This window comes from Callorhinus ursinus, unplaced genomic scaffold (genome assembly GCF_003265705.2).
Source record: "Callorhinus ursinus isolate GAN/ISIS: 27379988/994484 unplaced genomic scaffold, GSC_fseal_2.0 scaffold78, whole genome shotgun sequence".
Classification (NCBI taxonomy): domain Eukaryota; kingdom Metazoa; phylum Chordata; class Mammalia; order Carnivora; family Otariidae; genus Callorhinus; species Callorhinus ursinus.
This window is the reverse complement of record NW_027397140.1, coordinates 825110-850538: the sequence shown is the minus strand read 5'-3', so window position 1 is coordinate 850538 and position 25429 is coordinate 825110. Positions and strand designations below refer to the sequence as shown.

The 25429-nt window shown below is 40.7% G+C and overlaps 1 protein-coding gene across 1 annotated transcript in view; it reads right to left on the bottom strand.

Moving 5' to 3' along the window:
- The window catches only part of OCA2 (OCA2 melanosomal transmembrane protein), a 480811-nt gene that overhangs the window by 334266 nt on the left and 121116 nt on the right, over positions 1-25429 (bottom strand). Inside the window, exons 10-14 of the mRNA XM_073887392.1 lie at positions 13817-13888; positions 12328-12393; positions 9470-9526; positions 8070-8194; positions 4906-5044 (exon numbers count right to left, since the gene is read on the bottom strand). Coding sequence (XP_073743493.1) covers positions 4906-5044; positions 8070-8194; positions 9470-9526; positions 12328-12393; positions 13817-13888 — 459 coding nt within the window. The remainder of the gene's footprint in view (positions 1-4905; positions 5045-8069; positions 8195-9469; positions 9527-12327; positions 12394-13816; positions 13889-25429) is intronic.

Here is a 25429-nt window from a genome sequence, read left to right as displayed (position 1 = left end):
TCTCTACAATTTTGAAAATGTTTAAGGTTTGTTTCTTTTGTGTTAATAAACCAATCCCTACCTGGGTGTTATGCTTAGTGAAATAAGTCAATCAGAGAAAGACATGTATCATATGACCTCACTGATATGAGGAATTCTTAATCTCAGGAACAAACTGAGGGTTGCTGGAGTGGTCGGGGGTGGGAGGGATGGGGTGGCTGGGTGATAGACATTGGGGAGGGTATGTGCTACGGTGAGCACTGTGAATTGTGTAAGACTGTTGAATCATAGATCTGTACTTCTGAAACAAATAACGCAACATATTTTAAGAAAAAAGAAAAAGAAGAAGATAGCAGGAGAGGAAGAATGAAGGGGAGTAAGTCAGAGGGGGAGACGAACCAGGAGAGATGATGGACTCTGAAAAACAAACTGAGGTTTCTAGAGGGGAGAAGGGTAGGGGGATGGGTTAACCTGGTGATGGGTATTAAAGAGGGCACATTCTGCATGGAGCACTGGGTGTTATGAACAAACAATGAATCATGGAACACTACACCAAAACAAATGATGTAATATATGGTGATTAACATAACAATAAAAAATTAAAAAAAAAAACCAATCCCTACCTGAATAACAAGCAACCTTAGGAGAAAACAAAAACAGTTATCACAGACAATCTCAACATTAATTGGGTCTACCTTCACCACTGGACTGACACATTCGTCCAGGGTGAAAAAAGATGGGGGCAAAACATAAAACTATGTGGCAATATTTGTCCATTTCAAGGTAAGTTGGGTTTTCTAAATATTTCATTTAAGTCCCTGATATCAATGTGAAAGAACTTCCTTGGCTGGAGAGCACAGCCCTCTGCAGGGCAGCCAATGGCCATCAGGACTGAGGTGGCCCAGAGCATCCCTACTGGCCATAAGGGGCCCAGGCAGGAGCTTCTCCCTCCCCTCACACTTCCTTTGCCTCTCTGCAGAACGATTTGCCATGGTCAGCTGCTGAGGATGTTTTGGGGTAAAATCCCCCACTAGGTTAATCTGTCAGGGAATAAGTCAGCAGCATCATTAGCTGGTTTTGTCTGTCTTTTACTCTGTGCTTATACATTCAGCAGATATATACAGATGATCCCTGAAGGTAATTAATATTTTTTGAAGGAAGGTGCCCACTAAAGCAGAGGTACTTGTATCCTGAGTAATTCTGGATACTTTTTTGCACATGTTAACTATAAATTTTTGTCCTTTTAGAAATGATGGGACAACTGGAAAAAAAGGAGGGGGTAAATTAAAGAAAGAAAAGGACTAAGGAGTTCCTGGAAGGGGCTCCACAACAAAACAACACAGCTTTGAGTGGAAGTATTTGGTTGCTACTAGAGTTGCAATGGGTGGATTTATCAAATGAGAACAAAGCAGAGCGGGAGAATCCCAGGTGAAAAATTTAAGAAATAACATAGGCAGATGCACTGTATCATGGAATTTAAATATTTTCACTAAGCTTATTAGGTTCATGTATCTGGGCTTCCCTGCTTCTTTACACGCCTCTGTAATTTCCGACACTCTTCTCCTTAATGTCCTCAGTAACAAAACCACCCACTATTATACTTGCATCAATACAATGGTTAAATGCAGCCCTTTCTTGCAAGGTGCTGTTTCTATTTTGCCCCTTTCAGTCTTGTTTTGTACTGTTTTGGTTTTGGCTCCACTCAGCTACTTTCTTCTTAGTTTTCCACAAAGTCTTCATTCAACAGTGGAAGTGGCCAAAATCTGAGGCATGTAAAACTATGAAAAGAGGATCCCCCCAGAATCAGATTAGAACATCCACAGCCTCATACACTACATATATTCCAGGAGGATCCAGCTGAGTAACTTTTAGAACAAGACACTTTCAGCCAAGTTCTAAAAAACAGTCTAATGAAATAGAGTAGCCATGTTCTCACTTGAACTATTTCTATACCCATTCTACTACAAATTGTTTTCTATTTGAACTTTTAAGGTTTTAGGGTTTACATTTGTGTATGTAAACTTTTTGTTTACATTTTGTGTATGTAACTTTTGAGTTAATTTTTGGGCGAAGTGGGAAGTGTGGATTGATGTTCATTTTTCCTACATATGAATGTCCTTTTGTTCCAGGATCATTTGTGGAAAAAAAAAAAAACAATAATCCTTTCTTCACTGAATTGGCTTTCCTCCTTTGTCAAAAGCAATTATTCATTGATGTGGGGGTCTGTATCCAGACTCTCTATTTTTTACCTATTTACCTATTTACCGGTAATGATGCCAATACCACGATGTTTTGGTTATTGTGGTTTTATAGTAAGTCTTGGAGTTAGGTAGCGCTAGCCCTCCCATTTTGTTCTTCCCACTAAGAGTTATTTTTGGCCATTCTGAACACATTGAATTTCCATATAAATTTTAGAATCAGTTTGTCAGTTTCTACCAAAAACAACAACAACCCTGCTATGGTTTTGACAGGGATTGCATAAATCTGTGGATCAATCTGTGAAGAACTGATATATTAACAATATTAGGTCTTCTGATCCATGAACAAAGTATCTCTCTCCATTTAATTAGATCTTCTTTAATTACTCTGTAATAGTTTTCAGTATACAGGTCTTGCATATGTTTGGTCAGATTTACCCTAAAGTATTTTATATATTGATGCTAATTTCCAATTATTTATTGCCAGAATATAGAAAACCACTAATTTTTCTATATTGATCTTATATTGCACACTTGTCAAATTTACTTATTTCCTTCAGTCCTTCAGACTGCAACATAGATTCTAGAAATGTCCATAATTAACATCGACAGTTACGTCATATGCAGATAAAGACTTTTAATTCCTCCTTTCTGATATGGGTGTCTTGTATTTCTTTTCTTGCCTTATTGTATCAGCTAGAGCCTCCAGTAAAATGATACCCTGAAGTGGTGAGAACAAACATCTTTGTCTTACTTCTGATCTAAGAAAGAAGGCATTCAATTTTCACATTTAAGTAAGATGTGTTTTCATAGATGCTCCTTATTAGGCTGATGAAGTTCTCTTATTTTTCTAGTTATTGAGAGATTTTAATCAGTAATGAATGTTCTATTTTGCCAGTTATTTTTCCATTGAGATGATCATATGAATTTTCTCAGTAAATTGCATTGATTGACTTTTCAAATATTATAGATTCTACTTGTTATGACATATTATCCATTTTATATATTATTAAGTTGGATATGCTAATTTTTAAAAATTTACTTTTAAAAATCAAAAATTTATGTTCATAAGAAAAACTTAATAGTTTTCTTATACTGGTTTTGTCCAGTTTAGGTATCAGAGCCTCATAGAATGAGTTGGAAAGTATTCTCTTTTCTTCAATTTGCTCTAAAGCTTTATGTAGAATTGGTATTATAGCATTATTTCTTCCTTAATATACATAATTTCACCAAAGAAGCTATCTTAGCTTTGATCTCTCCAGATTCTCAGTTCCATCCCCTCAACTCAGAGAGTCTGAAGGGCTCCACATGGATTTTCCATCCCTGTACTACATCCTAGAAACTCTCTCAAGGCAGTAAACTGGGGCAATCATAGGGCTCACCTCATTTGTTTCCCCATTCTCAGGGATCACTGTCTTTTTTTTTTTTTTTTTTTTTTTTGCCTGATATCCAGTTTCTTGCTTATCACTGTCTGGTTTTGCTTTGTTTGGGGTTTTGTTTTTTGGATTTTCGTTAGTTTTCTTTTGGGATATCTCAAGGAAGAGGGCAAATCCAGTCCCTGTTACTCTTATCTTGGCCAGAGCAGAAGCTGTGTTATCTTTTTTTATCCATGTGTATCCACATACAAATATTCTGGGAGACTACATGCACCAAAACTTTAAGAGGATTTATCTCTGAGTGGTGAGATTATGACAATTTTTAAATTTTGTATGTATGATTTATATTTTCTACAATAAATGTATTACTGTAAAATAAAAATAAAACTATTTTTCTCTAAAAATAGTTCTCTCCAATGTGTATGAGGCCCATCCTGGATGATAGGTGCCCCTAGAACAGATTATAGGGCTCTGCCAACTTCTGATGTGCTCCAGGGTAACATGATAATGGGTATACTGCTCAATTCATGAAGCAAGCCTGCTAAAGTGTTGCCAGCCAATTTCCCAGGGTACTAGGGAGTATTACAGTTCAGACAAAGCATCTAAATTATACCCTGAATCTCTAAAATATGGTGGGTCTACAAAATGTCCATCAACACCTCAGAGCCATGAACTCCCAAAAGCTTAAATATTTTTATAGAAGACAGCACACATGCACAAATACACTGACACACTTCACAGACACACATCATCTACATTAAATGATACCAATTTGGAAGCATTTTTGCTAATACTCCAAAGAAGAAATATTGAGAAAATTCTAATGACCAAAGAATGTTAAATGAAAATTATGTAATTTTAATTTTAATTCTTTTAAGATATATAAAATATCATTTTCACTCTCTAGTACTTTGTTTTTACTTTAGTGTACAAAGAAATTATATATTAATATTTATAAGAGCTTTCAAAAAATTCCTAAAGACCTTCATTTTATGATCCTTCTTTAAAATAATCTTAAATTCTTCAATAAATTCATCCACCAGTTGAAAAATGCAAGAGGACAGATCATTTTATTCTTAATATTAGTTGGAAGAAACCTCAGTTCCCATTAATATAATATACTATGACTAAGTAGATAATGTTATCCATCATCAGACCACTTCACTCTACACTGCAGGATCAGTCACCTAACCTCCCCTCTCAAGATAACCAATAGCACTTAACATGAAGAAGTGATATGGAAGAGCTTAGCTTCTAATAAAAGCTTCCACATTGGGTAGAATGCTAAATGGGCAAGTAAGTTGGGATCTATATTTATTAAAAGCAACCCTGTTACACTGGTACATACATACCATCTTCCTCAACTCCTGGTTGGAAACAATAATGACATTTGGTGGGTCCCCAATGGCAGTGGCAGCTCCTCCAATATTTGTGAAGATCACTTCTGCAATCAGGACTTGTCTTGGATCAAGGTTGAGCACCTCACATAACCTGTCACAAATGGAGGAAAATAAAAGTAGCCATGCTATTCAATTGTGACAGGCCCATGTGCAACCTAAATATTTTTAAAGCACTTCCTTATACAAGACAGGCGTGCACACGCACGCACGCACACATACACTTGTACTTGCTTGTACAAGAGAGGCGCATGTGCACACGCACGCGCGCACACAGACACACACACACACCTATAAGAAATGCAATGCTGAGGAATAAACAAAGACAACAATATTTACAGAGCTACAATTGACCCTCAGCATTGCATTTCTCTGAAAGTTAACTGACTACCCATCTGAACCATCAGTGTGAAAATGTACCCCCATCAGAAACCACCCCCCATATCTGGAGGGAGCACAGTTCCCTGTGTGCAGGCCCTGGCACATGTAAATTGGTGCTGACCACCAGACTCCTCAGAGTCAGGGGTGTGGCAGCACAAAAAGCACCAACACTCAGTAGCTCACACCAAGCCTACCAGCCTAATTCCTTACCCACCTTCCCTTTCTCAGATGCTGAGGCCCTAATGTGTCTCCTCACCTCTTCCCTCTAACTACTACCTGTGGACCTCTTCCTGAGAGAATGAGCACACACTCTACAGCTGTGGTTCCCTGCCTTGGCTGCACACTAGATTTGTCTGGGAACTTTTGAAAGTCCTGCTGTCCAGCCCATGACAGACCAGTCCCTGGGAGTGGGCTTGGGGAGAAGCATTCTACAGCTCCTTAGGTGGATCCAGTGAGCATGAAGTTGAAAAATCTTGCCTTAAAGAAGGTTTAGGAAACACATCACGGCCCACCACATCTGCCCATCTGCAGCGCCCACTTCCATATAGAAACCAGGCCTTGGGTCTCCAGGCTGCTGCAGTCAGGGGTCCTTCCCACCATCTCCCAGCTCAGAGCATAACCAATAGCACATCTGAGGGGGGTCAGCCTACAGAGCCATGTGTGGAAGCTGAGGAGGGACAGGAATGAATCCAAAAAGAGGATCAGACCCCAAACAGCCACAGCAACAGCAGCAGCAGCCGCAGCAGCTCTCAGCCGAGGAAGCTCCCAGGATCGGGCTCCAGCAAGAAAATAATTTGTACACTAATCAATAATGCTGGAGCAAACACAGAGATGGCATCCTATGTAAATGGGTCTAACTCTTTAACTGTAAAGACTAATGCTACTCCAGACAAAGGCAGAAGAATGTGATTAAGCTCATAAAGTCATGAAGAATATGGTAATATAAATAGTGAATCTGAACACACTAACACTTGAATCTTGAAAGATGCAATTTTTAGAATAATAAATGGAATTGCTACTCTCACGGAAAATTACAAAGTTGGTTCCTGGAACAGTGAGGATATAAACAAATCCCAGCAAGGCTTGGGGATGCCAGGAATATGGATGCCCCCCTGGAAGCCCGCTCTCATTGGAGCTGCCATCAGAGAGTGCAACAATACACTGGGACCTGGCACCTGTGGGTGATACTACGGTTTTCAAACCAGTGACAGCAGCAGAGTCGCCTTGGTAGGAGGGGGTGAGTATGGCCTGCCTCTTGACCCCTGAGGTCTCCTCGAGGCAGAGTTTGGTACCTGCCATTAGTAGTACATGTTACAGTTTACAGCACCCTTGAAACACGTTCGTTCCAGCCCTCATTTGCCCTCAGAAGAACCCCACATACTAGGAAGTGTTACACTCCCCTCACAGGAAGCCTGAGTCCAGTGTCCCTCACCCCAAATCCCTGCCTACATGCAGGGAGTGAAAAGGCAGCCAAGTTTGCAGGAGCTTGGACAAGAGATTAACTCTCCACACTGTAGGCAGCACCCATGGGGATGCTGCCTGCTCGCTGCTCCTCCCCCCAAACCCCTCCCCTCTGCTCCAATTCACTCCACCTCTGAGAGTTGCCATTCTTCAAATGCGAAAGGCATCACCTAGAATTAGTCCTGAGCCCTGGAAGTAGCCCCTTATTGATCACTTTGAACTTGCTATGTCTCATGCCTCATGTCCAGGAGGATCTCTTGTCCAGCAGAATCCTCAAAACACTAGCTTGAGTTAGTCCCTTTGATGGTACAACCCAGATCAGTGTAGCTAAAGTGACTTGTCTGGGACCCTTCATTATATAGCTTGCTTCCCTGAACCCCCAGCGGGTACCTGTTTCCCTAGGACCAGCTGAATACCAGGAACCATCTTCAAAATAAAGAACATTAAGTATGGATAAAAGGGGACACCTGGGTGGCTCATTGGTTGAGTGGCCAACTCTTGATTTTGGCTCAGGTCATGATCTCAACATTGTGAGATCGAGCCCCAAATCAGGGTCCATGCTCAGCATGGAGTCTGCTTGAGATTCTCTCTCTCCCTCTGCCCCTCTCCCCAATTCTGCTCTCTCTCTCTTTCTCAAATAAATAAAATCTTAAAAAAAAAAGTATGGATGAAAGTATAGGCCCATGGCCTTGCAAGGAGCCTGCATGACTGGGTCTGAAGCTCAAGCTTCAGAAGATTCAGGGCAAATGGCCTCTGATGCTCAATAAATGTCTAATTAATGAAGTGGATGGAATTAAAAGGAATGAAATGGGGAATCAAACTGAATCTCTCTCTCCCAACGTTACCCTGCAAAGCCTTGTCAGGCCAAGTCCTGCAACCCTCCAAGGAGCCTGGTGAGAGCAAGATGGCTGCCCCACCTTCCCCAGACCCTGGCTACATGCTCCTGCCCACATGGCAGGAGCTCCCACACTGCTCTGTCACACTTGTGACCAGCCCAATGGACAAGATCTTCTGGCACCTATCAGTCTGTCCCCCACCCCTGGACAGCAAAGCCTGAGTTTTCTGATTCCCACAGGTGTTTCTGTGGCCACCACTGCTGCTGTCATAGCCACAGCTAAAACCATAGCCTTAGCCAAGAGCACTGAGCACCACAGTCCCAAGGGATGCACAGGCTAGACCAGGGCACACCAGCAAAGGGAAAGTGGGGACTAGATTGAGCAGCAAGAACACACCACCATGAGCCTGGCCTAATGCCCATGCAGGGCCACTCTGCATACCTTATGGTCACAGGAGTAAAAAGCAGCAATGTGGTGACATTGTCCAGGAAGGCAGACAGGACAGCAGCAATGAGACACAACATGATGATCATGGCCCACACTCTACCCCTAGACAGTCGGTATGTCTGAGATGCACACACAGAGAAAGGAACAAGCCAGGATTAGTGGGGTTGAAGAATAAATGTGACTAAAAACAAACTGAGGGTTCTAGAGGGGAGAGGGGTGGGGGGATGGGTTAGCCTGGTGATGGGTATTAAAGAGGGCACGTTCGGCGTGGAGCACTGGGTGTTATGCACAAACAATGAATCATGGAACACTACATCAAGAACTAATGATATGATGTATGGTGATTAACATAACAATAAAAAATTTAAAAAAAGAATAAATGTGACTTTTCATTAGCGATTCTAAGAACTAGGGGTCCAAAATAACACTGTATGGTGGATTAAAACTTAGACCCACGAATTCCTAAATTTGCTAAGATGAGGAAGTGATATCTTGTACCTGAACATTCTGAACCCACGTTGACCTACATTCCTTCCCTCTGATTCTCCTTCTCACAGTGCCCTGTGATGGTACACTGGTTACAGTGTTATAGCCCTCTATCCCTTTAACATTATCCAGTATTTTACAATCTCCTTTTGGTTAGACAGACTGGGCTGTGACCCTTAAGCCTGATGATTGTTGACAACTTAGATTTTAGGGACTTTTAGTACCAATATTGAGAGGAGACCAGATATTTGAAGGTGCAAGGGGGTACAAAAAGATGGCAAAAATCATAGCATAGTTCTATCATTCAGAGTTTGCAAAAGGGTTTGATGAGTAAATAATCTTTTAAAAGAATTTTCCAGTTCAAAAATAAAATCAAGCACAACATTAGCCTTTGCACTAGGAGGGCATGGCAAGATCTCCTCTCACCAACCTTGAGTGACAGCACCAGTACAGAGTCTGGCTGTCAGAACTTGCTGATGGATTCCTCAGGATTCCAGGTACAGAAGTGAATGTTTATATATTCAGTGATTAGAAAGTGATCATTGAAATTATTTCACCAAAAAGCAAGTAATCAGAAACTGATCACTTGAAATATTTAGATGGTCTAAAATGCAAAACAATATTTGATATGTAGCTTTCAACTTGCCAATTTAACTAATGTTACACAAGCATTCAACTCAAATACTCTTTTCCTTGATCTCCTTCTTCAGTTTACTGAGAAGAAAGTGTTGCTCAGAGCCACCAACTCTGCACAGCAACTGTACCCAGGTTTACATCTGTGATTTTGAAAAGGAGAATGGAACTTTAAAATATTTGCTTTAAATGGTAGTTTTATTAACTGAATATGTCATGGCAAAAAATTAATTAATTAATTAATACATAAATATTAAATGTCACATCAAACCTACCTTTACAGCACAATAATCAAAAAATCCAGTTTCTGAAAATATGGCTACTAAGATCATCTGTGGGGAAAACAGAAAAAGGAGATAAGGAGAATCTTTTAGCAGTGCACCATCCTGAAAGGACATCAGAGTGATCAGTTACAGATCTCAGCTCTGGCCTCTGTATGACATCAAGCTTCTTGCTCTCTTGCTGAGTGTAGTCCACTTACGAACTTCCTGAATTGAGCCTCTTGTTAACAGGTTTGTACCTCTATATTTTTGTCCAGGGATATATGTACCCAAGGTACATTATCATTCCACCTAATCTTCACAACAAACATCAGGTATTATCATTACTCTCTGGGTTTTTTTTAAGATTTTATTTATTTATGTTAGAAAGAGAGAGCACGCACGAGCAGGGAGAGGGCCAGAGGGAGGGGGACAAGCAGACTCTGTGCTGAGCTTGGAGCATGACAGAGGCCCAATCCCATGATCCCGAGACCATGACCCAAGCCAAAACCAAGAGTTGGACGTTCAACCAACTGAGCCACCTGGGTGCCCATCATTATTACTCTGTTATACCAGGAAACCAAGGGGCAGAGTTGGGAGATGACTTGCTAACAGTCACAAAGCTAGAAGCAGGAAAGGAAATGAGCCAGAATATGGCCTTCTGTACCTACATGTCCACACAAGCAACAATTAAACATTTTAAGATTTTTAAACTGGGTTAAATTTTGTTTTCTAAAATAATGAAACAGATTTTCATCACCAATTTGATCAAGACATGCAAATAAGAGCAGTTACATTGAAATTATTATTCTCTGGGTTCTATATGAACCCAGAACTTGTGCTTCTTTCTAGTGATGACATAGAGATAGTAACAAAAAGGAATGTCCCATTTACTCCAAATCTAATCAACCAGATATTTCAACCAGCTGGAACTTTCTGGATGATTCTGTATTCTATCTCCTAAGATGGCAATATACCAATGCATTGAACTTGGAGCAAGAAGATGCAGGTTCAAGTACTAATTCTGCCACTTAGAAGTAGTTTAACCTTGTGCAAACAAAATTATTTAATCCTCTGTATTTCAGCTTTTCCCCTCAACTTTAAATGTTTTATTCCTTGAATAAATGAACCTGAACTATTGTAGAAATTCAATAAAATTACATAAATTAAAGTATTTAGAAAATAGTGGGCCCAATACTGTCTTTCAAATATACTGCATAAAATGAAAATTTCCAAAAATCAGTTTAGACTCAATAAAAATATCTATCTCATCTATAGTGACCACTGATGTTTATCCTAACCCAAATGGCCACCTCCATCTGTTGCTGTCTGTAGAATGTGGTGCTTCACGCACCAATAGATGCTTCACATGAACTGAATTGAATGGGTAGGTCCTGTGTGGTCTTCCATTGTTGTGGGGAAGCTGGCCCACACATTTGCTGCCAAAACTACCCAGAAGAAACTGAGACTCAGGGATTGGGGTAAGTACCCCATAGGTGGCTGACTGCCATAAAATAAAGAAGAAAAGGCAGGGGCCTGGATATATGAACTATATTTCCACATCCAAAGTTCTAGAATCCTGCTGAACTGACATCAACTGAGAAAAAAACTAAACCATTTGTTATGGGCTAAATTATGCCACTTTCCCCCACAAATTCCTATGGTGAAATCTTAACCCCAGTACCTCAGAATAAGTTAAAGTGAGGCCCTAATCCAGTATGACTGGTATCCTTATAAGAGGAGATTGCACACAGACACACACAGAGGGAAGACCAGGTGACAATACAGGGGAAAGATGTCATCCACAAGTCAAGCAGAGGCCTCAGAAGGAACCAACCCTGCTGACACCTTGGTCTCAGAAATCCAGCCTCCAGAAGTGTGAGGAAATAAATTTATGTTTTTGAAGCCACCAATCTGTGGTACTTTATTATGGCAGCCCCAGCAAACTAATACACCATCCATTTAAGGTGTTTTTTTTACAAACCATTTCAAATACTAACAAAATGGTAAACACACACTTCCCTAAGGTTTTTTTTAAACTTATTTTATGAGACATCTGTTATGTCTTCTTTCTTCTTTCCAGATGTGCAGGCCCTACTATATATTTTTCAGGACCAACAGGATTATGAGTTTCTCTTTAAAGCCTGAGTTCAGAGAATTGCCCTGTCTCCTTACACTCTACTCAGAAAGGAGGCAGCTAGTTTGGATCACATTAAAGGCTAGAGCAGCATGGCCTTCTGTTATGACTACCCAGGAGGAATAAACATTACCAAGGAAAATGAGGAAATATAGTAACCTGCTTTATACAAAGTAGGTCTTTTGTCCAGAAAGGAAAAACCCTCCTTCAGACCACGTAGCTGTTGTGGGTCTGTTCAAGAACACATGCAGCATTCCCACTGCCGTCCAGGCCCTTATCAATTTTCACTTACTCTAGTTAAATCAGTTTATGACACATAAACTATTCCTTAGGGACAATTTCATCCATTTTCCATGTAATTATAGGTGTTTTTCTAACCACCAAAACTTACATGGTTCACTTATTTAGAATATTCCATTTTATATTTTAAGAGCAGTAATTTTATACTTTAAGGCCATTTAAAAAATTTGCTAAATTTTTTAAATGGCAATATTATTTAACTATTAGACAGGCCTACGGCTGCAATTCTCCACCTAGCTAACCAGAGCACCAATCATTCCATTCCTCCACAGGAGAAATTGTCTAGACCAGTACTAACACTTCTTAATCAAGCCCTAATTGTCAAGCAGTACAATGTCTTTAATATAATGAAAGATTATCAGCAGTAGCAACAAAAAAGAAGGTGCTGGGTTACAGCAGGCTGGGAGCCCTGTTCCACTGGGAGGACTGTAATTACCATGCCAAACAGCAGGGCCAAAGTCTCAAAATCAATCCACTCCACCACATGGGTCAGGCTGGGTCTCTGCAATCAAAGCACAAGTTTCCCAATTAATCTTGGGCATCATCCTCTTGGTGATAGGCTGTAAAAAAAAATGTGCTATTCTTTATGGGAAGCACACTCATTGGGCCAGAGTCAAAAATCACACCATCCCCCTACCTTTGAAATTAGAGTATATCAATGAAAACCACTTGTGACCCAAGGCATAATAATGTCAAGCCTATGCATTTATTTATAAGAAAAGCAAATTTCTTAAATCCTGTCCCTGGCAACTCCATGAAGAACTATAGCCTGAATTGCAGGATTGACCCTTGAGGTTGTGAGGTCCCAACATGCCTTCCTTGGTGTTGGACTATGAGGCCAGGATGGCAATAACTGAAGGTCACACTTGTCCTACTCACCAGTTGTCCATCCACTCTCACTTCATCTTCTAACAACCCTGAAAAGTAGGGAAGGCTGGAGTCATGGGGAAATGGGAACATGGAGTGTAAAGTGAGGGCACTTTTAGACTCTAGTTGTTGGGAAAGCACTGCACAGTGGCCCAGAGAGCTAACCACAGCACAGGCTGTGTGCCACATTAACGTTTTCTAAAACAAAATAACTCCTACTATACTACTACTTAAGAATTAATAAAAGTAACAGTGGCTTATGTATAAGTTTTAGGACTCTGGGACATTTTACCCTAGAGTTAGTATTTGTTTATACCAACTCTAGCCAAGAATAAATAAATAAATAAATAAATAAATAAATAATAACTGAACATAGCTCCACATAGTTTTTTAAACCAGTTATTATTCTTTGGTTGACTGGATGGCCTATAGTAGCGCTTTGCAGAACACTCTTCTGAATTCTATAGAGTTGTTTTCAAATCCACTTCTGTGTGCTGCCACCTTGTTTGGTTCCAGTACTGCTCCTCAAACAATGGCAGGCCTCCATTTTCAGTGGGTGCTTGGCCTCTCCTGCCTCCCTACATTCACTCCTATGTTCCTGCCAGACAAGCCACACACAGACACTGATTATGTGCCATCAACCCCCAAACACACATCTCTAGGGACCTCCTGATGTCTGCAAGACAGAACGCCAACCTCACCATTTCTCACCTCTGCTCCAGGCAGGATGACCCCCTCTAGTTCCCAAGGGCTGACAGCACAAAGTCAACTCTAACACCACTCAGCTGTATAGCCTGGGGCAAATGAGTGGCCATGATAAGCCTTTCCTCAACCAAAATGGGGAATAAAAAATGTGTGTGTGATAAAGTCAAATGAAAAATACTCATCAATGTTGAAAGGTTTGTTAGTTCATGCTTCTAGCATGGTTCCTGAGGGAGAAATGTGGAAAGAGTATACGAAAGAATGAAAATCACCAGCTAACACCTAATTCCTAGACTGTCTTTAAATCTTATACCCTATGGAGTGGTAAGCCATTGATTCAAAATGTTACAACTTACATCTCCAATCACTGCCAGCACTGCTAATGCCGCAAGGGAACCCAACATGGCCGCCAGGGTTCTGTGAACAATCTGGAAAGGAACATAGGAAATTATGTCATTCTGATCCACAGGGGTTTAAAACGCACAAAAGCCTATATTGCTATTTGTATCCATTAATGTCAGCCATCCTGTACCTTATCTATTAAGAAAATAAATAAATCATGGGTCTTGCTGTTTCAGAGTCACACACAAATAGCACCAGTCTGCCTTCTAAAGAAAGCTGATTTCATTTCCTGAATAATTAGATGACCCAGAAGTAGAAGCAGAAGGCTACAGTATGTTCTATAAGGAAGCCTGCAGTAAATTGTCATTAATTATTTACCATATGATCCCTAGGCAACTAGACCATTAGTTTCACAACATAAATCAATTCTGCCCAATTACTGATACTGTTATTAAACCAAAGGTATATTGTCAAATGCTTAATCTAATTGAGACTTCGGTGTTATCACTGAATCATGAAAGCACTTTTTCTGTTTAATTATAATTCAAATGGACACGGAATTTCTGAGACAAAATATGAAGAAAGGCAAGGATGCAGAGAAATTGGAACCCTCCAACATTGCTGGTGGGAATGTAAAATGGTGCAGCCATCATGGAAAAGCTTGGCAGTTTCTTAGTAAGTTAAATAATTACCGTATAATCAGAAATTCAACTCCTAGGAATTTCTCAAGAGAAATGAAAACATATGTTCTATTAAATTAATTAAACGAGGCCATTAAACTGAAGTGGCTCTAACACCTTAGCAGCCTACTAAGCAAACCAAAATCTAAGCTTATAATAAATGCCTCAAGGTTAAGAAATCAAAATCTAAGGACAACTCATCATAAACAGCCAACTAGACTTCCCAAATATGGCAAACACTTAAGCTATAGCTAAACAAATTATTTCCTTGCTACACTTCCCCCTTTTCCCTGTAAAAGTCTTTTCCATACCTCCTGTTGGTAGAGCACTCCTAAACACTGCCAGTTTGGCACTGCCCAATTCAAACAAATTTTTGCTCAAATAAACTCTTAAAAATTTACTATGCCTTGATCTTTTAATAATTCACATAAAGCATAAATGTTCAAAGCAACATTATTCAAAATAGACAAAAACTGGAAACATTCCAAATGTTTATCCATGGTAAGTGGATAAAAAAAGTAGTATATGTTACAACATGGAACTACTGATACATGCTCTGTTATGAATGAACCAAAATGCATTATGCAAAGTGAGAGAAGTCAAACACAAAAGACTGCATATTGTGTCATTCCATTTATATGAACTGTCCAGAAGAGGTTAATTTAGAGAGACAGAAAGATCAGGGTTGCCTAAGGCTAGAGGTAACAATAGAGACTGATTGCAAATGGGCCCTAGGGGTCTTTATGGGGTGATGGAACATTCTAAAACTGTATCATGCTAATAGTTGCTGCTGTGGTCTGAATGTTTGTGTCCTCCCAAAATTCATATGTTGAAATTCTAATCCCTAAAATGATGGTATTAGAAGGTGCAGTTTTGGGAGGTCATGAGGTCATGAGGATGGATTCCTCATGAATGGGATTAGTGACCTTATAAAAGAGGATCCAGAGAGATCTCTTGCTTCTTCTACCATGTGAGGATACAATGAAAAGTCTGCAACCCATAAGAAGGCCCTCACCTAATGCCTCCAGAACTGCCATTTATAAGCCACTCAGTTTGTGGCATTTTGCTATAGCAGCCCTAAGAAACTAGTACTGAGAAGTGGGGACACTGCTATAATCCTTAAAAATGTGGAAGCAGCTTTGGAACTGGGTAATGGGTGGAAGAGTCTGGAGGGGCACACCAAGAAAAGCCTACATTGTTACTAACAGACCATTAAAAGCAATTCTGGTGAGGGCCCAGAAGGAGAGCAGTCTGAGGAGAAGCCTCAGTCTTCATAGAGAATACCTAAGTGGTTGTGAACACAAAATGTTGGTGAAATATCAATGGTAAAGGCCATTATGAGGAGGTCTCAGACAGAATGAGGAACATATTACTGAACAATGGAGAATAGGTGATCCTTGTTATAAAGTGGCAAAGGACTTGGTTGAATTGTGTTTGTATCTTATTTGTGCAAGGTAGAACTTGTAAGGGATGAAATTGGCTAACTGGCTGAGGAGATTTTTAAGCAAAGAGATGAAAGTGCTGCCTGATTACTCTTCAATGCTTGGAGTAAAATGAGAGAAGTGAGAAATGACTTAAAGATGGAATGGTTAATCAAAAAGGAAGCCAAACTTTAAAATTTGGAATTCTCAGTCTATCCAAACTGAAAGAAATTAGAAAGTTTATTTAGGAGAGAACACAAATGGCATGGCCAAATTTGGTAAGGTTATCAGTTTGGATCTGACATCTCAACAGAAGCTAGGAGCTAGTCATCAAGACAATGGGGAGAATAGTCAGCCGTCTAGACAGAAGCCCAGACCTACCATCCAACACAGTGAAAGAATAGCCCAGAAGATATTTCAGAGATCATCAGGGCTGCCCCTCCCATTCTAGGCCCAGAGTGCAAAGGCCTACATGGCAGAAAGATTTCAAAGGGCGAGCCAATGCTGCTTGGCACTGCTTCACATCGTGGGCTCAAGTGGACCTAGTGCACCCAACAAAGCACAGGGGGCATGGGTTTCTCCACCTAGATTTTGAAGAATGGACCTCCTGGAGCCCTAGGCTTTGGACCCAGGCATAGGACCAACAGGAGCATAAGATCACAGCAGAAAGCCCCTGCTAGGGCAATGCCCAGTACAGCAGTAGACAAGTAGAGCCACGGGCCTTTGATTCCAGCCTGCAGAATAGGGTGTGTCCTGCAAAGTCATGAGGGCAGGGCTACCTAAAGCAGTGAAGGCAGGACCCTCACTGGTTTTGAACTTGCCAGGGACCTATCAATCCTTTCATCTTTCCTATTTCTCCCTTCTGTAATGGGAATATCTATCCTATGCCTGTTCAACCATTGCATTTTGGAAGCACATTTGAGTTCACACATTCAACATCTTTGGTTCAGAGCTGGGAGAAATTTGTCTCCAGATATACATTGACTCTGATCCATATCTGATTTAGATGCTATTTAGATGAGACTCAGGACTTCAGACTTTTAAGTTAATGCTAGAATGAGTTAGGACTTCTAGGTTATTGAAATGGAATGAATGTATTTTGCATTAAAGAAGGACATAAATTTTGGGAAGCCAGGGGTAGAATATTATAGTCTGAATGTTTCTGTGTCCCCAAAACTGTGAGAAATAAATTTGTTGTTGATGAGGCACCCAGTCAGTGGTATTGCATTACAGCAGCCAAAACAGACTGAGATAGGTGCTAAGGGTTGGTGAACACAGGATGGAGCCCCTCTGCCCTCAGCACAGATGGACACTCCAGGCCACAGGACATAGAAGGGAGCACCTCTGCCCAATAGTCAGGGACTCCTGAGATAAGAACCACCCCATTCCATCACAGGACCTCTGGAGGAGGCTGGTGCCTCCAAAATGAAATTCAAGTGAGGCTGCTTCCTATTCACATAACAGTCAAGGCACAGTGTCCAGGCAGTGGTAGACAACCGTTCTCAGGGGATGGCCAGGAAACTAAAGCCAGCAGTGCCCCTCATAGAGCTCATGACCCACCAGCGGGGGGAACTAAACACAGCCATGGATCTGCTCCTCAGAACAAGCTGGAGGGAGAACAGTGGGGCAGATGTTTCTCCCACAGAGTCCCGAAGGGGCTTTGGGGCTAGAAACAATGAGATTTCCCAGCACATCTAGGAGGATGGTTAAAATAAAAAGTAGAAACAACACCAAATGCTGGCAAGGATGCAGACTGGCTCACTCACATGTTGCTTGTGGGAATGAAAATGGTCCAAAAAACTAAACAAGCAACTAACCAACTAACCCATCAATTCCATCCCAGACATTTTATTCCAGAGAAATGAAAACCCATGTTCACAGAAAACCTGTACATGAATAATCATAGCAGCTTTATTTGTAACTGCTCCAAACTAGAAATAATCAGATGTTCTTCAAGAGGTGAGTGGTTAAACATCTATGTCATGGTGAAAAGGTACAAACCACTGATAGAAGCAACATTCTTGAAATGATAAAACTATAGAAATAGGGGGCAGATTAGTAATTGTCAGTGGGAAGGGGATTATAAGGAATGGAAGGAATTGGGTGTGGATACAAAAGGGTAACATGAGGCGTCCTTGTGGGAATGGAAATGTTCTGTATCTTGAATGTGGTTACATTAATATCCTGATTGTGATTTTTCTACTATAGTTTTGTAAAGAGGAGCTGAATATGCCAGACCCAAAATATGCCACTTTGGCATATTGATTATTTTTTTGCATAGTTTTTTTTATTATGTTGTGTTAATCACCATACATTACATCATTAGTTTTTGATGCAGTGTTCCGTGATTCACTGTTTGCATATAACACCCAGTGCTCCATTCAATACATGCCCTCTTTAATACCCATCACCAGGCTAACCCATCCCCCCACCCTTCTCCCCTCTAGAACCCTCAGTTTGTTTCTCAGAGCCCATAGTCTCTCATGGTTCATCTCCCCCTCCAATTTCCTCCCTTCATTTTTCCCTTCCTACTATCTTCTTCTTTTTTTTCACATATATTATTTGTTTCAGAGGTACAGGTCTGTGATTCAAGTCTTACACAATTCACAGTGCTCACCATAGCACATACCCTCCCCAGTGTCTGTCACCCAGCCACCCCATGCCTCCTGCCCCCCACCACTCCAGCAACCCTCAGTTTGTTTCCTGAGATTAAGAATTCCTCATATAAAAAAAAGAAGATAGCAGGAGGGGAAGAATGAAGGGGGGGAAATCGGAGGGGAAGACGCACCATGAGAGATGATGGACTCTGAAAAACAAACTGAGGGTTCTAGAGAGGAAGGGGGTGGGGGGAATGGGTTAGCCTGGTGATGGGTGTTAAAGAGGGCACGTTCTGCATGGAGCACTGGGTATTACACACAAACAATGAATCATGGAACACTACATCCAAAACTAATGATGTAATGTATGGTGATTAACATAAGAATAAAAAATTTAAAAAAGAATTCCTGATATCAGTAAGATCATATGATACATGTCTTCCTCTGATTGACTTATTTCACTCAGCATAATACCCTCCAGTTCCATCCACGTCATTGCAAATGGCAAGATTTCATTCCTTTTGATGGATGCATAATATTCCATTGTATATATATACCACATCTTCTTTATCCATTCATCTATTGATGGGTATCTTGGCTCTTTCCATAGTTTGGCTATTGTGGACATTGCTGCTATAAACATCAGGGTGCACGTACCCCTTCGGATCCCTACATTTGTATCTTTAGGGTAAATACCCAGTAGTGCAATTGCTGGATCGTATGGTAGCTCTATTTTCAACTTTTTGAGGAACCTCCACACTGTTTTCCAGAGTGGTTGCACCAGCTTGAATTCCTACCAACAGTGTAGGAGGGTTCCCCTTTCTCTGCAACCCCACCAAAATCTGTCATTTCCTGATTTGTTAATTTTAGCCATTCTGACTGGTGTGAGGTGATATCTCATTGAGGTTTTGATTTGGATTTCCCTGATGGCATATTGATTATTTTTAATTAAAGTTACTTGAGAGGGGCGCCTGGGTGGCTCAGTCATTCAGCGTCTGCCTTCAGCTCAGGTCATGATCCCGGCCAGGGCCCTAGGATCGAGCCCCCCACCAGGCTCCCTGCTTAGCAGGAAGCCTGCTTCTCCCTCTCCCACTCCCCTGCTTGTGTTCCCTCTCTCACTATGTCTCTCCCTGTCAAATAAATACATAAAATATTTTTAAAAATATATAAAATTTTAAAAATAAAGTTACTTGAGAAAGAGCTGTTATAAAAAAGACACTCTAAACCTTTTTTGTCCCCCTGAAAAGAAAAAAAATAAATCTCCCATGTGAAAGGTATTTTCCCTGGACTAGGAGGGTAGATGCCATCCTCATCACCAGAAATAGGGAACTCAGGGCTGAGAAGGCTATATAAACAAGCCTTGTTACTTCACTAATTTACTACCCAAGCCCAAACCCCTTTGTCTTGTCAATTCTTCACAAATGTGTTGTTTTCTTATCTAAAAGATATAAAAGCTGCCTACTCTGGTCATTTCTTTGAGGCTTATATTTTGGGGGGCTCCTATATGTACAAAATTAATTTGTTTTCTCCTATTAATCTATCTTCTGTCAACTTAATTACCAAACCAACTGTGATATAATGATAAAAATATATCTTTTGTCATTCAGATGACCAACATTTGTTTCTCAGATATACCTAATCTTCATCCACAGTTCCTGAAAACACTTCAGAGCTATAAAAGTGAAATGAGATTAAAGAGTGCACTTGTGTTGATGAGCACCAGGTGTTATAGAGAAGTGTTGAATCACTAAATTGTACACCTGAAACTAATATGACACTATATGTTAACTAACTAGAATTTAAATAAAAACTTTAAGAAAAGGAATGCACTTGTCATGATAAGCACCAGGTATTGTATGGAAGTTTTGAATCACCATATTGTACGCTGGAAACTAATATTACACTATATGTTAACTAACTGGAATTTAAATTAAAAATTTAAATAAGTAAATAAATAAATATAAATAAATAAATAAATAAATAAATAAATGAAATGGGTGTCTTGTCATTAATGAAGGTGACTTTTGGACCCCACTCAAGGGCAGTGGCTGGTTGCCAGAAGGACCAACCATGTGATTAGAGGATTAAAACTTAATTTCACTCCCCAACCTCCAGAGAGGGTAGAGGGGCTGCACTGACCAATATCCAATGACTTATTTAATCATTACTATGTAATGAAGTCTCCATAAAAACACATGAGGATAGCTTTTGGTCCTTATTTTCAGAGAGCTTCCATGCTTGAGGAACTAGAACACTTCCACATGCCATCACGCTGGGTGGGCCCCAAGCTCCATAACAACAGAAGCTCTTTTCTTGGGGACCTTGCCGTGTGTATCTCTTCACATTCTTTAATAAACTGATAAACATAAGTGTTTCCCTGAGTTCCGTGAGCCACTCTAGCAAATTAATCAAACCTGAGGAGGAAGTTGTTGGAACCTCTAATTTGTTTTCAGTTGGTCAGAAGCCTGGGGCTTATGACTGGTTTCTGAAGTCAGGAGTAGGCACTGAATGCTTAACCTATGAAATCTGATGCTATCCCTGAGTAGTGTCATAAATGAGTTAAATTCTCAGGTGTCAGAATTTCTGGGTGTTGGTGGGACTCCCATGCTGGAATTGACTCGGGAACCCTAAAAGATCAGCCAAAGAATGTAGGCAAGAAAGAAGGGAAATTTCTCCCATCCCCACAGTATTACCATTGGGGGAAAGTGGATAAAGAGTACAGGGAATCACTGTATTTCTTTCAACTACATGTGAATATGCAGCTATGTCAAAATTAAAACTTTAATTTAAAAAAAGGCATGCTTCTATCCTCCAAGACATTGCTAAACCTAAATCAAAGACAAAACGTAGGATCCTATTCAGCATACAATTTACAGTAAAAAAGCAAAAAAAAATTTTTTTAAACAAAAAGAACATATGGATTCACATCAGATGACCCCAAGGATCCTTTTCATTCCAGAATTCCATGGCAATATCTTCCTAAATTTGGAAAGCTGAAATTAATACCATCAAAATATAAGGAGCTTTCAAAACAAGATGCTTACTTTAATTGAAAAATAGCAACAGTGCACTGGGCACTGCTCCCAGCATTGAGGAATCAGCAATAAAGAGACAGGAGTGCGCTGGCTGTGTGGAGCCCAGTCCCTGTAAACAAGAAATGAGTGTTTGGTAAACAGAGTGAGGGATGTCATAGGACAGAGAGGCCTGAAGGTATGACACAGTCAGGACACAGGACACCCAGAGAAGGAGAGAGACTCAGCTCCGAATAGGTGTCAGGGCCAAAAGGGGCTTCAGTGTCAGCGGCAGAAGGGAAGGAGAGGAGGGGCCAGCAGTCAAGGACAGGCAATTGGGCCATGGTCAGGAGAGGTTTGGGTTTAATCTCATCATTTCTCATTCAAAAACAAACAAACTACTTGCCAAAAAAATTGCACGTCTTCCCTGCTTTTTATGTGTGTATATGAGAAAGAATAAAGAACAGTGAGAAAGAATTAAAGGAAAATGTTGTGGATCAACAAACTTCAAGAAAGCACGGAGCCTTGAGTGAGTTCTAAGCAGCCTGAGTGTGTGTTAATTTCCTCTGCTTTTGTTTAATCCAATGAGGCAGGTTGCCAAGAAGCAAAGTTCTTTTCCTTCTCACCATGGTTCCAAGGCAGGTTCCATTTGTCTTATTTTTTTCTATTTTTGAAAAGCATTATATAGAACATTTTTCTAATTGGTCAAAAGTGGTTTTTAACGCACTTGACATTAAAATCACTGAAAACTTCATGAAATAATAAATTAAAGCACTGTACATAATTTCATGAGTCTGCACATAAATGCATTCTGCTCAGAGGTTTCAAATCATTTTAGAAACAGCTTTCATGAACAACAATGTACCTCTATATTTTGCCTGCTATGTGTGATATACTACAGAAACCTAAAATTAAGTTCACAATCTACATTGAAATGCAACTTTTCTCAACAGTGCTCACCGAGATAACTTTTATGTGATGCAATGCTTTTTTAACTTTTTTTTTTTTTTTACAAATAACACAGGCAAAGCTGTTTCAAAATGTCAGTAAACTATTCTGAGCAATGTAGGTTCCAACAACCTTGACAGGTGTCATACTAATTGCAGAGCCTCTGTTAATAAAGGCAACCACTTTTAATGTATTATGCAGTAGATTGCAAAGGTGATGATAAAGTTCCACTTTAACTGCATTCCTTATGATCTCATTAAGGGCTTAAATCAGTTATATTCAGTTATGTCAGTTACTCTATTACATAAAAAATACTACATATTCGGCTACTATGACAATATAGCCTTACACTAGTGCAAGAAGAAAGAAAATGGGAAGGAGAAAAATGAGAAGATAAGAGAGGGGGAGGAAAGAGTTGAGGGAGAGAGACAGAGAAAGTGACACTATCAAAGGACACCACAGTGATCCAGGTCTTCATTAGAACCAGTGCCTTGGAACCCAAACATTATCCTCATTTTGAATCAGTGTTCTTTGCCTTCTGCTTCACCCTGTCCTGAGACTAACCACATTGGGCTTGAATGATCCTTGGGCGCTTGGAACCGGCCATGACCTCTCACCCTGTACACTACTTGTCAGGCCCCCTTCTAACTAGCAGCACCTTCAGCCATTGCTCTGCTGAGTCTCACATAACATGGAAGATGGGTGGAACATTAAGTGCATTCCAAAGATCTTGAGTTCCTTGAAGTGTTGATAATCTTAGCTCAACAGAAGACCCTGTGGGCCAACAGGCATGGGAGATGCTAGTTAAACATAGATTCACATATGCCTCTCTGCAATGTTTCCAAAACCATAATCGCTACTGGGATTCTCCTCTCAAAATGCATCCAGAAGGAAGAAATGAAAGAACATACACCCTGGGAAGGGCCACAGGTTATCTGGGAGTCAATGCACAGCCCCACTAGTCCACTGAGGCCACACAAGCAGGTATGACAAATACCAGTCTGAGCAGAGCCTCAGAGATGCTGTTCAGACAACAGTCCTGCCATCAAGTCCCAGCAGAGCAGAAAGCAGTGGGTTGTCAGTCACTGGGATATTTCGGTGAGCTGTGAACACAGAAAATGTTGACTAAGGAGGAGGAGCAAGATGGAGGCGGAGTAGGAGACCTAACTTTTGTCTAGTCCCAGGAATTCAGCTAGATAGGTATCAAACCATTCTGAACACCTACGAACTCAACAGGAGATCAAAGAAAAGAATGGCAGCAATGCTCTAAACAGAAGAGTGACCACTTTCTGGAAGGCAGGATGTGAGGAAAGGTGAATCCAAGGCGATATACAGGGAAGATAGACTACAGCAGGAGGGAGACTCTGTCAGCCAGCTACCGGCAAGTGATAGAGCAGCCCAGCACAAAATCGGAACTTTTAGAAGTCTGCTCTGCTGAGGGATGTTGCTCCAGTGGCTAAGTAGGGGGTGAAACCCCCGCTGGGACAGTGTGGTCTCAGGACCCTTGGGGTAACAGGAAGAGTGGGGGTGCCTGAGTGTGACAGAACTCCCAGGTATCAGAGCAGGGAAGCCAGCAGCAAAGACGAAGCCAAAGAGTAGGCTCTCAGCTCAGGGTTGACATAAACCATGATCCACAGCACAGTCGGGCCACTGTTCTTCCAGCAGGGACTCAACAAGTGGCAGATCCGGGGAGGCTCCCCTTCCTCCCCTGGGAAAAGCGGTGTGGGAGTGCACCACGAAATCTGCTGGGTTTGGAGACTCCAAACAGGGTCATGTGCCAGAGATAGAAATGCTGGGTCACAGTCTGGGTTAGCATGGAGTGCGGCTGGAGACTGGGGAGACAGGAGTGATTGACTGCTTTTCTCCGGGGGCTCACTGAGGAGTGGGACTCCAAGTTCTCTTTCTGCCTCATTTATCCCATCAGTTAGAGCCTCCATTTTTGTTTGCACCTCATTAATAGCCTTTTTGATTTCGACTTGGTTAGATTTTAGTTCTTTTATTTCTCCAGAAAGGGTTTCTCTAGTATCTTCCATGCTTTTTTCAAGCCCAGCTAGTATCTTTCAAATCATCATTCTGAACTCTAGTTCCGACATCTCACTAATGTCCATATTGATTAGGTTCCCGTCAGTCAGTACTGCCTCTTGTTCTTTTTTTTGAGGTGAGTTTTTCTGTCTTGTCATTTTGTCCAGAGGAGAACAGATGAATGAGAGAACAAAATGCTAACAAGGTAACAATGACCCCAGTAAAATATACACTAAACAAATCAGAAGAGACCTGAAATGCGGGAAAAGAACGGGAAAGAAAAAAGAGAGGAAAAAAAAAAGAATATGATCACATATGATCAGGCTTGTGAATAGATCAGTGCCACACACTAGATTTGGGGTGTATTTTGGTCTGTTCTCAGTTCTCAGCTCCTCCAGGGCGGAGATTGGGAGGCCGCCATTTTCACTCTCATCCTCCGAAGCTGTACGGAAAGCTTGCAGGGAACAAAAGCTCCCGAGACCAAACCCGAGCAGATTACCTAGCCCCGATCCCCTGCAAGGGGAGTGCAATTCCACCTCAGGCAAGGATATTTGAGAATCACTACGATGGGCCCCTCCCCCAGAAGATCAGCAAGACCAAGTTTACCGATCAAGAACAGCAGAACTCCAGCACTAGGGAAATACAGCACACAGAATTCATGGCTTTTATTCCCCTGATTCTTTAGTTTTTCAAAGTTATTTTCTTTTTTTTTTATTTTTCTTTTTCCCTTTTTCAACCAACATCTTATCAATCCCTTTTTTAAAAATCCTTTTTATTTTTCATTTTTTCAGTCATATTCTATCCCTTCATAGCAGTTAACCTTATTTTTGGTATATATATATATATAAGTTGTTCTCTCTTTAAAATTTTGGGATATAGTTTCTTCTAACAGACCAAAATATACCCTAAATCTCTAGTGTATGGCTTTGTTCCAGTCTCTGGCCTGAT